General features: G+C 36.3%; 1 protein-coding gene across 3 annotated transcripts in view; it reads left to right on the top strand.

The window, feature by feature from the left end:
* Positions 1 to 14,094, top strand: part of ADAMTS6 (ADAM metallopeptidase with thrombospondin type 1 motif 6) — a 156,781-nt gene that overhangs the window by 74,408 nt on the left and 68,279 nt on the right. For all 3 annotated transcript variants that reach the window (XM_054810072.1, XM_054810074.1, XM_054810071.1), the window contains exons 10-11: positions 1,564 to 1,710; positions 11,171 to 11,312. In XM_054810072.1, coding sequence (XP_054666047.1) covers positions 1,564 to 1,710; positions 11,171 to 11,312 — 289 coding nt within the window. The remainder of the gene's footprint in view (positions 1 to 1,563; positions 1,711 to 11,170; positions 11,313 to 14,094) is intronic.

The following is a 14,094-nucleotide window of genomic DNA, read 5'->3' as shown; positions in this document are numbered from 1 at the left end:
GACCCTCCTTCAGCTTAAACCCATTACCCCTTGTCCTGTCACTACACTCCCTGATGAACAGTCCCTCACCAGCTTTCCTGTAGGCCCCCTTCAGGTACTGGAAGGCTGCTATAAGGTCCTGATTTCATAAGCCTTGTGCCCTGTTTGGGCAAAAGGAACGAATTTGACCAAAAGCAATATTTAAAGAAATAGGTTCCCCCATCCCAAGTGACTGAAAGGAAATTAATCAAAGGCTGACTAAGAAAATGGAGTTTTAGAAAACTGTATTCGATTAAGAAATAATCAGTTCAGGTGCTTCATTTATGTCAGGCCAGTCAGGTATACATTGCTGATCATTTAGGAGTAACAGTAATAACTAAAGATGGTCTGTAATGAAAGTGACATGGTTCAGCCCCAGCCGGCAGCTGAGCACCACGCGCCGCTCAGTCACCCCTCCCCCCCGCTGTGGGCTGGGGAGGAGAACGGAAAAACAACGGCAAAGCCTCGAGGGCTGGGATGGGGACGGGTTACTGGGACAGCAAGGGAGAGGGAAACACTCAGCAGCAGTACTGGTAAAGGAATGTTCACAATGGGTGACCACAGAAAGCAGTTTACCCATCCCACGACTCGGCCCGTCCCGCAGCCCCGCCGAACCCACCCCTCCCCGACTAGCGCCTTTCATGGTGAGCATGACGTCACATGGCATGGAATAGCCCCCGCCCAGCTCGGCTCACCTGTCCTGGCTCCTGCTGAAAATTAGCTCTATCCTGGCCAGAACCAGGACAGAAAGTCTTTTCAAGTCGATGCTCTGTAAATTTACCTCTAGTTTCAATTTGATGGTTATGTTGACAATCTGTAGTTCCAAGCACATATTTCAGTAGCACAGGATTTCTAAAACGTAAGGATTCTTTTGCTATGTTTCTTTTTCCAGAGTCATATAATTTTTGTTGAAAGTTAATTAGTTTGTTACCTGGAAATATCTGTTGGCCAAGTGCCACCCAGAGGTTTCTTGCTGTATTTTCTGCTGATTTTTAGTCGTCTTCATTTTGATGTTTCATGACAAAGCAGAGCTCTAATAAAAGGGCTCCAAGTCACTCTGTGAGTGGATACAGAGAGGGAGTGTGCATACACCGTGGCCCTGGGAAATGCAAAACCCATGTTCTGCTTGAATTATCATTGGCTGCTGAGTGCCTATACTCTACTGTTACAGCAACATCACCTATTCTCTGTCCTTGTTTATTAATCCACGTGTCAGTGCCACCATGAATATTCCTTATCCAGGCACCATGCTCTGTATTTATCTTGCAAGAATACTGTCAGATTTTCTTTAAAAGCTTTAGAAAATAAGTAAAATGCTTTCAAAAGTCTGTGGCAGAAAAGAAAGTTATGTAATTGAGCAGTATTCTGAGATCTGAATAGGCTAAACAGGACTTGACTGATCCTGATTCTGCACTTAAGAGTCCTCCTGTATTAAGTGTTCTTTGAGGTCCAACATGATTTCTGTAAAGGTGACATTAAGTTTTAAGAGATGTCTGATGCTGTAGAAAACTAATGAGCTTTTTTCTCTCCTCCTCTTTTGGGCAGTTTTGGTATGAATCATGATGGAATTGGAAATTCCTGTGGGACCAAAGGTCATGAAGCAGCGAAGCTAATGGCAGCTCATATTACAGCAAACACCAACCCTTTCTCTTGGTCAGCCTGCAGTCGGGATTACATCACCAGTTTTTTAGAGTAAGTAATCTCTCAAGAAAAGTGATGAGTTTTCAAAAAATTGACACCTTTCAGAATAAATAGTAGAGATACAGTGACATTTTCTGATGGTTTACATTTTTAGAATAGACCGAAATATAGCAAGTCGCTTAAGATTTTTATTTTGTAGAGCACTTTTTCTATGTAATGGCAAAAGCTTCTTCTGCTTCATTCCCCACCTTACAGTTCTCATTTTTAATCTATTCAAAACATTTTGAAGTGCTGATCATATCTCATTACTTCATTAATCTGAGGGTGAGAAATAGAGAAGGGTGGAATTTGTCTATGAATGATGGGAAGTTTTTTTTTTTTAAATACATGCATATTGTGAGGGAATCTAATGAAGGGAACAAGGTTGTAGTCCTTTCATTCTCCGGATTTTTTTCATGCAGTCTTGTGGGTTTTTACCTATCAATGTTCTGTGGTATCATTGGTGAGAATATAAAGATTATAGGAAAGGATGGCATAGATCTTAATACCTTAAAATTGTGCTAACCTGTACTTCTGTGTTGATTTTTATCCAGAAGTAGATTGCTACCTGAAATTTTACTTCTGTATGAAAAATCTTAAACAGTCAAAATATGTTTGTTTCAAAAAATGTGCTTATGTCAGTGTATACATTGGCATATATTAGGCATAATGAAGCCTTCATATGAATTTTAAATTGTGGAAGACAAACGCAGAACTGTGAGGTCACTGAGAACAGATTAATAACAGGATTTTTTAAATGGCATAAGACAGGCTTTATGAGAGCAAGTGGCAGTTGGTTGGTAGGTTCAGTGTCGTCAGTGCAATCATTCCTTTAAGAAATAAAGGTTGTTCAATAATTCAGACACTTGATATATTTTAGGAGATGGACTTAAACCAATCAAGTGGTCTAGCCATAAGACTAATAAGAACAAAATGAGCTTCTCCTCCTCTTTCAGGGGTCTAACCTCAGCATAAGATGCTGTATTCTGAATCTTACCTGAAGGGACCCATCCAGGCTGATAAATTTTCTTTAGGTTGGTTGAGATGTAGCTTCAAATGTAGAGGATCACTGAACTGGTCTGAAGAGGTGTTTGAGCTCACTATAGTCAGTGGGCAGAGACAGACATTTAATGTTGATGCTGTTCAGAGGAAAAATACTTCAGTTACTGCGTCATGTTAGGGCATTTTGTATCACCCCAATGAACTGTGCACCCACCTAATTTTATGTACTGGAGCATTTAAGATGAGTGTCTGAACTAAAGCACACTGAGTAAGTCATCCTTACATATATGTGTGATACAGGTTTCTCACAATATAAATGGATTTTCTCAGGAGAGATGTGTATGTATTCATTTAACACTACTACTATAAAAAAAATACAGGATAGTTTTGTTTTATCATTACCAATCATTTCTGTTAATTCAACACTGTTCCCATTAGTAGTCTTTCTAGAATGTTGTGCAGCCTAGTTTTAACCATGGCAAAGAATATGATTTTCACATCTCTGCTGAGAGATTATTTCACAGCTTAGTAGTTCTGACTACTAATCTTCCAATTCAGGTATTTTCTTGTAGCATTTGGGGGTTTGTTTCCTACTGTTACAGTTCCTCTATTCTCTGTCTATTTACTTCTATTTGTTGCTCTCCTCTGAACTCCATTTTGATCCCATAATTGTCCTGGCAATAAGTTTTCTATTGATGAAGACATAATTAACAGATAGCTAAGAAGTAATTTCTTATTTATGGGTTTAGAGAAATAAACGTGGTAAAAGTCTGTGGCTTTTGTTATGCTGCAAATATAATAGAGCTGAACATTTGTTCATAATGTTCCTGCATGGTTTTAAATTTCAGCCTGAACAAACTTTCTTGTTTCTTTAATTGGTATGTATGCAGTGATGTTTCAAGTTTTTTTCTGCCAGTTAAAAACATGTTTAGCTTGTGCCTTCTCTACTTCATGTTTAATTTTTTTTTAAATTTCTATTATTATTTACTGTTACTCCACTATTTTTTTTTCCATTTCCTAGATTTGATTCACTGGTAGGTTTCATTTTTAAGTCTGTGGAATGCCAGTGAAATTGTAGTTACATTAGCATAAAGCCAGAATAGCACTTTGGTGAATCTGTTCCCATAGTTCTAATCTTTTCAGGTTTTTTGAGATACTTCTCTATCATTGCCAGTGTTTGCAACTCTACTGGAATTACTACCATCTGTGAATTTCATTAAAAAATTATTACTGAAGATACTGAAGTGATATTTGAGCTAGAGTAAAAAAAGATCTACACATAGCAGCTTCAATAATAAATTATCTTTTTATAATATTTTAGCTGTATTTTTGTAACCTGGAATGTAGATGTTATTTTTTTCAAAGCCGCCTTGGATAAACATTATTTTATACATTGCAATTATGAGTAGATTTTCCAATTGTGTAGGTTACTGTGTTAAATAACGTACTAAGAGCCAAAGATAACTTCTCCTTCATCTACTAATTTTGCAATCTATTTTTTAAAACGTCAGATTTGTCAAACACGATCTGTTCATTATATATCTATGCTTCTTATTGTTTGTGGTTCTAATATCCAAGAATGAATTCATACTTTTTTCTTGACATGGTTGTTTTATTATTTCATAAAGTAGAATAGTCAGTAAAACTGTAGTTTTTTTCTCCAGTTTCTAGTTTTCTCCCCAGCTTTTTGTGTCGTCTCCTCAATAACAGCAGGAAACTGTTAAGATAGTTACACAGGTACCTGCAGGACAGCTGTTAGAAGCCTAGAACACTTCTTTTTACCCATTCACACCTTCCCTTAAGGCGGAACAGCTTTAAGAGCAGATACTTTTCTGTTGCAGATAATGATCAGTGAGCAAGAAGCAAAGAAAAATAGCGAGTTTCATGTGGTATCAATTCCCTGACTGCTCCTATAAGAGCAGAACAGTCTGTATCCAGACAGGAAAAATTATTCCATTTTTTTTCTTCATAATTTACCAACAGATGAGGAAAATGCTGATTTAGAGCTTTAGAGGTAAAGCCTCAAGATATTGTCATCTCTGTCTCTAGATGTTTATTCCAGATAGAGTAGACTCTGCCCTCTTCCTTTCCATTTTTCCTCCAGAATGGGAGACAGGACCCACTAGACTACAAACAAGGAAGACAAGTCTTTTTTTCTGTGCTGAATGAGTATGGCTAGTTTAGAATTCATTTATTTATGTCAAACAAGAAAGATAGAGCACGATGGGATGAAATGCAGATACCCAAGCAGAAACCAAGAGGCCGTGAGTCTGTATGATGTATGGCAACATCTTTTAGATTTCTCAGCTTGGATCTGGATACAAGTTTGGGCAGGGCTGTCATGGCACCAGCATTATGCAGCTGGAATGAATTTTGCTAGAAGTTCAGTATGTGTTTACCATATTATGTGATAAGGTAGATTAATGTGGATTTACTAGTTTACTAGCTTGGGTCACCGCTTGCCTCAGCAGTTTTGCACTGTGTGCCATTTTGTACTGCAGATACCATATTGTCCTTTGTCATTAGGCAGAAGCATTTTGAAACAGAAGTCATCCTGGTGACAAAGTAGAGCCTCACCTTCATCCTTCTCTTCCTGGAGCCTTTCTTAAAACTACACCCAGAAACAAATTTTCCAGACTGAAGCTACTCGCGAATTAAGTATCACTTAGAAGGTATTGATTCAGTCAGGCACTAGTTGGGAGAGCAATTTATTTTTCAGGATGGCTGGATAGAGGATGAATATGGCTCAAAGGATGACAATAAGACAAAGCACAGCTATGTATTGCTAATAGATCTCTCAGAGCTCTCAAGAAGAATGACCAGCCAGCACAGGCTCTGACATGGCCAAAGAAAATTCTTCTTTTTCTTGAGGAAAACATTTCTTCTAGCATATAAAAGCTGTTTTCTGTCAAGCTTTATGTTAAAGATTGCCTGAATTCAGTTTATCAACTGCATTGTTCATAAGTGCAAGTTTCATTATATCCAGCACATTGTTATAAAGTGTGCCTATAGAGCTACGCAGACACCTAGACATCAAGAAGAGTACTTTCTGCTTGGAATCCTTTATTCAGTTGCTTCTTTTTTCTTTAAAGTTTACTAGGATTTTTTTCTTTTTTTAAACTGACAGATAATTGAGTAGAAAGGGTGTGTCCCCAATTACTGTAGATTTCTGAAACTTTGAAAGTCTTATGTTTTGCTTAAAAGACTACCTACTTAAAAAAACCAACAGTTCTGTAAACTGGGCTGCCAATATGTTTTTGAGCGTTGACTTTGTGTTACTCCTTGTCTACCTCTTGGGTTGTTTAAATTTGAAGAAATTGTAAAGGGCAGAAGTAGCAGCAGATTCTTACTTGTACAATGCTTGATGAAGTAAATATGGAACAACAAATTGCTCCAATATTTTATAGCTTAGTATCTCCCAAACTCTCAAGGCCAATTACTAATAGATTTTGGTAGCTGGATGATTTTGATTGATGGGCCAATAGATTTTTCCTAATATAGCTGTTGGATAATTACTCAAATGAATAAAAGAATGCTTTGGAACACAGACTATATTGTGAAAGAAAGTATACAGTAAAGCAATAGCAAATTATCTACTAGCAAACAAAAGAAAAAATCAGTATTATGAAAAGATTGTCCAAAATTAGAGTATTTGCTATGAAGTAGATAACAAGACATAGAGCCAGCCTTGTGTAAAAGATTGGAAAGAAGTAGAATTCATCATGAGAGTGAGTGGCAAATCCACATCAATATCTGAATTTCCCTAACATTCAAGAATGTTTTCATTTAGTAATCCTATCCTGTTTCATTTTAATTTTGAACATACCACTCCAAACCACACTTCCGTTACTTATGCCCTGATTCTGCAAATATTTATATTATTATCTGTAGACTGTTGAGCAATCTGTAGTTTATTAATTAATTTCATGTTAAGCAGCTTTTGTAACCTGTACAGAAGTATATCCTGGTGCTCTCTAAAAATCAGTTTTTACTCAGGAAAAGTATGTAATAAATATTAAGTAAGGATTCTGTTAGGAGTGAAGTGTTATATATAGACATGTAAATAATTCATGTTTTTATTTCTATGTGTATGTATAAAATGCACTGTGTATATAGTTAATATATTTTAATCTTTCCCCCCGTATTTTTATCGGTATTTTGGTAACAGAATTAAATATTATGTATACTATTCATATATTTATGTATATGATATATAGCTATAGCTTAGCTATAACAAATAATTACAAATATTTATAATACATTTAATTTATGATTGTTAATCATAGCATGCATTATAGTCCACATCATTATTATGAATGAGCCAATTCTGTAACATTGAAAACATATTTTTAATGCCAGTGTTCTGGGATATTTTCTTCAACCATTGAAGGAGTTGTGTTCTGCTGTATATGTTTCTGAGATATTTGGGAATAGATACTGTAATATCATAAACCCTGAAAGGTCTACATCCATGGTTTTTGCTTTTTCTCTTTATTTGACTTGGATACAACAGTGATGTCTGTACAGTGGTGATGATTCTCAGTTTTGCATTGTTCTGTCTTTGAAGATTCTAACATTGAGTCCCTGGTTGCTCTTACTTTGATCAAGCAGTTAGAAGTGATAGTATGTCTGAGATCTTAAGCTTTCAGAGAATGCTGTAGTATCCTTGACATCCTTCCAAACAGAAGATTAATTTGTTATCCTGAGATATTAAAATACAAAACAATGTTTAAATTATATTGTAGAGTGTTTTACAAAGATCCCTTGAGACACTACACTGGAATACTGGGATGAGATGACATCAAGCTTAGCTATTTTATAATTGAAACCAGTCCCACTATGTGCCATAAAACCTCATGAAATTAACCTAAAATTAGGAAAATGAGAGAGGCTTTGAGTACTAGTAGTACTAGTGGAGTACTCTTGTGGAGTCAATAGAATGCGAGGATGAGTTTGAGATCATCATGGTTTGAGAGCAGCCCTGAGAAGCAGGACTTGGGGATGTTGGTGGTCAAGAAGCTCAACATGAGCCAGCAGTGTGCGCTTGCAGCCCAGAAAGCCAACCGTGTCCTGGGCTGCATCAAAAGAAGTGTGACCAGCAGGTCGAGGGAGGTGATCCTGCCCCTGTGCTCCGCTCTTGTGAGACCCCACCTGGAGTACTGCATCCAGCTCTGGGGGCCCCAGTACAAGAGAGACATGGAGCTGTTGGAGTGAGTCCAGAGGAGGGCCACAAAGATGATGAGAGGGCTGGAGCACCTCTCCTGTGAGGACAGGCTGAGAGAGTTGGGGTTGTTCAGCCTGGAGAAAAGAAGGCTCTGGGGAGATCTAATTGCGGCTTACCAGTACCTGAAGGGGGCCTACAGGAAAGATGGGGAGGGACTGTTTACAAGGGCATGGAGTAATGGCCTTAAGGTGAAGGAGAGTAGATTTAGAATAGAAATAGAAATAGAAATTCTTTACTGTGAGGGTGGTGAGGCACTGGAACAGGTTGCCCAGAGATGTTGTGGATGCCCCCTCCCTGGAAGTGTTCAAGGCCGGGTTGGATGGGGCTTTGGGCAACGTGGTCTAGTGGAGGGTGTCCCTGCCTGCAGCAGGGGGGTTGGAACTAGATGATCTTTAAGCTCCCTTCCAAGCCAAACCATTCTATGATCTTATTTCTATTGCAGACACTAAAGATTTATGCACTCCCTGTTCAAAAATGTAGATGCTCTGCAGGGTTACCCTGTAGGTTTTTAGACTTTGTATATGCCTCCTTTATAAGATAAAATCACAAAGCACAAATGCGATTGAGAGTAGACATTTTCTAAAATTGCAGAGATGAAGGTATTTGGGCATTCTTTGCCTTACAATTATCTTTTTTCCATCTACACAGAGGGCTTTTTTCACTTTTGTAGGCCTGATTGGTAATAACTATTAGATCTCTGTTTATAAACTGATCCGGTACCGTTATTCTTCTTGCACCCTTTTGATTCATTGCACTAGATTTGGCAATTTTTTTTTCCCCTCAAGTATCTGGGTTTTGCTTTGATGGAGCAAAGAGAAAGGGAGAATAAGGACATAGACTCAAGAGTATTACGCCATTCCTGAGTCCTGGAGAAGTTGTCTGGAGAGGTTGTATCGTCCTCAGCCTGTATTCATCCTTTGTACAGCTTTGGTGAGACCGTTCATTACCAATGGAAAGTCCCTGGTTTTATTAATGTGTTTTGTGACACATGCTATTTCTTTTCCAAAATACTTCAATTCATACAATACAGTATCAGGTTCTCACAGTTAAGTTTGTGAAATGTGTCAATTTTGTTCAACTACTAAATTGAACAGAAATGAAGCAGAAGGAAAGAAACAGTCTGAGAGGTGGTGATGTAATGTGGCTAGTAAGTGAATGACTGCTTAGTAATAATTTTCTTGCTTTTTTTACTACCACAACGGTAACCCATTATGGTGAAAAACCTGTCATTAGAGCAGAAAAGCCATATTTTTGTATTTACTACAAGGATTTTGACTTACATTTCTGCAATTGTATGTCTTGTGGAGTAGGTATAGACTTGAATTTACAAGCCAGGTGAATTTAAAGATTTAGATCTGATTCTGTGCAGGGTTACGTATGCCTATGGAGACAGTCACCAAAGGTAATGCCGTGTCCTTGGCTGTCTGTTTACAGTGTCACAGTTTACAGACCAAACTTTGCACTATTGGCATCTGTGGAAATGTTCCCATCAAATGCGTTACTAGCTCAAGCTGATGTCAAATGCTGAACTTCCCAATGGTTGTTTAAGCAAAGTTCCTATCTGCAATTTGGTCCAGACAATCCAGAAAAATCAGATTTTATTTCAGCTATTGTCATATTGGAATTATTAAGATGTACTCCTCATACATGCAAAATACAACACTGAAATATTTCAGAATAATGTAGGATAATCTATCTTCTGCTATTAGAAAATATGTATGCTTGCAATAATTAAAACTGGGATGAAGGGGCAAGTACATTATTTTTTACACCATAACCACACAGCTGATATTTTAAAGATAGATTTCAGCTGGGGGGGGGTGTGTGTGCGTGTGCGCAGGTAAATCGCACTGAATTCATTGGGATTAGTAACGGATTATATTGTGGTTTTTTTTCCCCTGTATTTACCTGGTTATTGACTTAGTTGCTGTTTGCCTTCTTTTGAAATGGTTGGCAGTTGTTTGTTACTTTGTTTTTCCAAAGAGTTTATTGTAGTATTTCAAAGAATTGATTAAAATAGGGTTAAAATGAGAACATAAAATATGTAGTTAAAGGAGGCTTTTTGATTGTTTTTTTAATCTGCAGATGAAAAGTATAGAAAATTGGAGATCTCCAAAAAACAGTGCAGAACATTCACTTCTGAAATTATGTTCCTTTGGCAAGGTGCATGGAAAAGATTTGGAAAAAAAACCATAAGTGCTGGCAAAATTTGTAGGAATGTCGGAAAAAAATTTAAAGTGTTGGCATAAGAATTCTTTAAAAATCCTCACTTATTCACATGTGAAATGAAAGTAAAAAAGCATCTGTCCTCTTTTATGCACACTGACTAAATAAAACTGAATAATTATATTTAGCAAAGTACAAAGTTTTCTAAACAGAACTCTGCCTGCATTTGGCTTGCTTTGTTATTTATTCCACTGCGCTAAAATGTTGCAGTTGAATATGGGCATATTTTGGAAAAAAACCCACCAATCACCAAACAAAACAGTGAATATAAAAGAAGAAAATACTAAAGTTTTGAAAGATGATGATCTTAGTTCTAACATGGAATGTTTAAGACTAAATATTATTAATACAATAGAAAAGGTCATTGATCCATAGAAATTTTTTCACTCACCCTAGTATAGGTAAATTTGAAGATCCTGCAGAATTTTTACCACTGTAACTATTTTGTTCACTCAAATGGGAGAAAAGCATGCGTGTTAAGGTCCTAATCCTATAAACATTTAGTTGTATTGAAATTTAACTGTGTTTTAATTTTATATAAACCAATTGAGCTGCTCATATCTATAAGATTGTACTTAGCTGTTTGAAGGATCAGAAGGGTCATTAAGAATTGTAAACTTTATTTATTTTATTTGATTAATTTGTTTATTTTTCATTCTATTACCAAATGTAGCTATTGTTCAGTGAAAACAAATAGGAATCTTAAAACAAAAATGAAAATCAGTCTTGTGTGGCTCAGAAATTATCACACTTTAAAAAAGGATAATATATGAAATCTATTTCACAATCTAAAATAAGCATTTTTGTTAATAATAATGATGAAAAATTATTTTAATCTCTTAATTCCCTCTAATTATTTTTTATTTTTACTATGGGTGTACCATCTTACTGTTTTGTTTATTGCAATCATATTTGTTTCACACCCAGTGCTGTTAAAAGTAAGAACTAGATACATGATATCATTACTGTGATTTACAGTCAGTAGAATTCCTAATTGATTTGGTCCTTTATGTTGAACAGTTCGGGCCGTGGTACTTGCCTTGATAATGAGCCTCCCAAGCGTGACTTTCTTTATCCAGCTGTGGCCCCAGGTCAGGTGTATGATGCTGATGAACAGTGTCGCTTCCAGTATGGAGCAACATCCCGCCAATGTAAATATGGGGTAAGAAGTCTTAATCCTTATGCTGAGTGTTCTGCTTAGTCAATTGTATATATTCCTTTATAACATAAATCTTCAGCTAGATGCAGTAGTGGGTTACAGATTTCTGATAGCATGTCTGGTGCCATCATGCATAAGCAAAGGGTGCATTTTCATCCTTTTCCTGCATCTTTTGCTTGAGTCATTTGTGTGTACTGTACACCAAAATGTGTGGGTAACAATAAGCTGGGGAAAGCATTCTTTAATTTTAGGTAAAAAAGGAGCCCAGAGCACTTGATCCTGCTCCTTCTAAAGTGTACTACAGAATTTTCCCCAATTTCAGTTAAGTGAGATCAGGTTCATGTTGTATTAATCTTGAAACATGGAATCTGTTGTGTTGGCTTTAGTTTTACAATTTAAAGCTACATTTTGAAATTACTTTTGTATTTGTATTGATTTGTCAGGTCTCTTGGTTTTTGGGGTTTTTTAATTATTTTTTTCTGACATTGAGTTTATTGTTTCTGACATTGTTCAGATCTCTTTTTTGAAACATGAATTACAGTTATGGGAACAGAGGAACATGAAGCTAGATAGCTGAATAGAACACTGAATAGCTAAGTACTAGCAAAGCTTTGGCTTTATGTACCAGTGTGCAATAATTAAGGTAAATAAATTTACAGTAGAAATAAAAACTTGCACACTTAGGCCATTATGCAATCGATTTATAAATACTTACTTAAAATCTTGCAGCCCAAAGTATGTAGTAAAAGGATGCATTCTGCTGTGCTTGTCATCAAATAATCAGCTGAGACTAAATTAAATAAACCTTGAAAATATATCTAGTGGTTTAAAAGTGAATAGTTTTAATAATGTTGTGATTTTTAGATTATTCAAATAAAACAATGTAATCATTGAATTTATACTCTATTTACTTCTCTAAAGGCTAGCTACAAAGAAAGTCCATTTTTAATATCCCTGAGGTGATAAATGCAGTATTATTCTTGGGATGCCTCTTTGGCAGATCATATTGTGCACAGGAGTTAAAAGCTGGCTGAGTAGCTCACTGGGTCTTCTACTCCTGATCCCTCAGCAGACCTCTTTTGGCCTTTATTGTTCCTCTGTAAGTTCTCACTTCCCACTGCTGTTCTTTAAGGGCCCTGTTTCCTGTCACTACATCTAAGCCATACCTTTTTTTTTACCCTTTTTTCTTACAAATTCTCACCACACGCACTCTTTTATTTTCAGACTAAGGAAATCTGCAGGTATTTAATCCATGATTTATAGCACAGCCTGTGGAGATATACTGCATTTTAAATTAAACTGGAAAGTTAATAATGTGCAAAACCTGGCTTTTCCACATATATGTTATTTTTTTCAAACACCGTTAAACTATGTAATCATTGTTGTGATGATCAAGCTGCACAGTACACTTTCTGTCTTAAACCAGTTTCTAAACCACAAACAATTGGAAGTAAGGAAGATGTGTAGGTAATCTTGGCTTTCTGCCTTCTGCTTTCTTTTTGTTTTAAAGTGTTTGTTGGGATTCCCTTATAGTTACAAAAAAAGAGGTTGACACTTAATTGAGGCAAGTTAAAAGAAGTTATGTCTTCATGTGACATTACCAGTCCTCTGAATTGATACAGTCTATTGTGTTCCATCAGTGTGCCATCAGTGTAAGCATAACTTATAAGTGTTTCAGAAAAAAGCCCCTATTTTTAATAATAGGATTCAGATTGCCTATATTAATATAACAGGTTATTGCAGAAGTCTGGTAATATCCACTCTAAGAAATTATATGCATTTAAAATAGTGTCTACATTTAAAAATATTATCCGCCATGGCCATAATGCTCTGAAAATGTGATCATGATGATTATGATCATACAGATTTCAAGTGATAATTTTGAAGGGGAAAAAAGAAAAAGGCTTTGGAAGCTGGTAGTGCAGATGGAAAATATCTACACAAGAAAGACCTATTCATATATGAAAGGGGTTTTAGAAATGAGTTGTGGAACTAGATCTAAATACCAGAAAAAGCCGAGTTGAATACTCTGCTCAACTCTTTCATTATCAAAAAGTAAACAGTCAGTGCTTTGGATATTCCTGTTTGATGTATTATTCACACGAAGATGTTCATTGATCTTATTCTAACAGACAGATGTGCAACTACGGACAGAAAAACATAGTAAAAAACCATAATTAACAGTGGACCTAGTTTGTGTACTAACTTATTTCTATCACTTCTTTTAGCCCTTTTTATTTGAAGTGCCTGGTAAAAAAAGGGGTAGAGCAGGTTTTCCAACATGACGTTTAGTGACCCAGAAGGAAAGAAGTTCTAAACCAAAGGGAAATCTCAGAGAAGATTACTTGCCTTTTTCATGCTCTTTACTGATTTGTGATGGCGAGACATGACAAGAGAAACAGTCAAACTCTCAAATCAAAGGCCAGACAATTACAAGTCTCCTTTGGGCTCTGATGTAGCTGTTGAGATAGTTGGTGTTGTTAAAGTAACTTGGAAAATCTTCATGTTCTTTCTCCTTTGGAATTCTGTTATATTGTCTTACTAACCTTTGGAAAAATTACTTCTTTTAACCATTCAGCTTTAATGTTAATCTATATTCATTGCCTTTTCTTCTGTATTTCCTCATCCATTACCTCTCTATGTTTAAACTGTTTGTTGCTTTTGATCATAGATCATGTCCAAATCCTGCAAAGAATTTTGCACATTTAAGAACCTGAAGGCTTTCTCACTTAGGAACTTGAAGTTAAATACATGGAGAGGTGTTTGAATGATTAAAGCATCAGAA

This window comes from Grus americana, chromosome Z (genome assembly GCF_028858705.1).
Source record: "Grus americana isolate bGruAme1 chromosome Z, bGruAme1.mat, whole genome shotgun sequence".
Classification (NCBI taxonomy): Eukaryota; Metazoa; Chordata; class Aves; order Gruiformes; family Gruidae; genus Grus; species Grus americana.
Note: the sequence above shows the minus strand (reverse complement) of the source record. Positions and strands in the feature narration are given on the sequence as shown.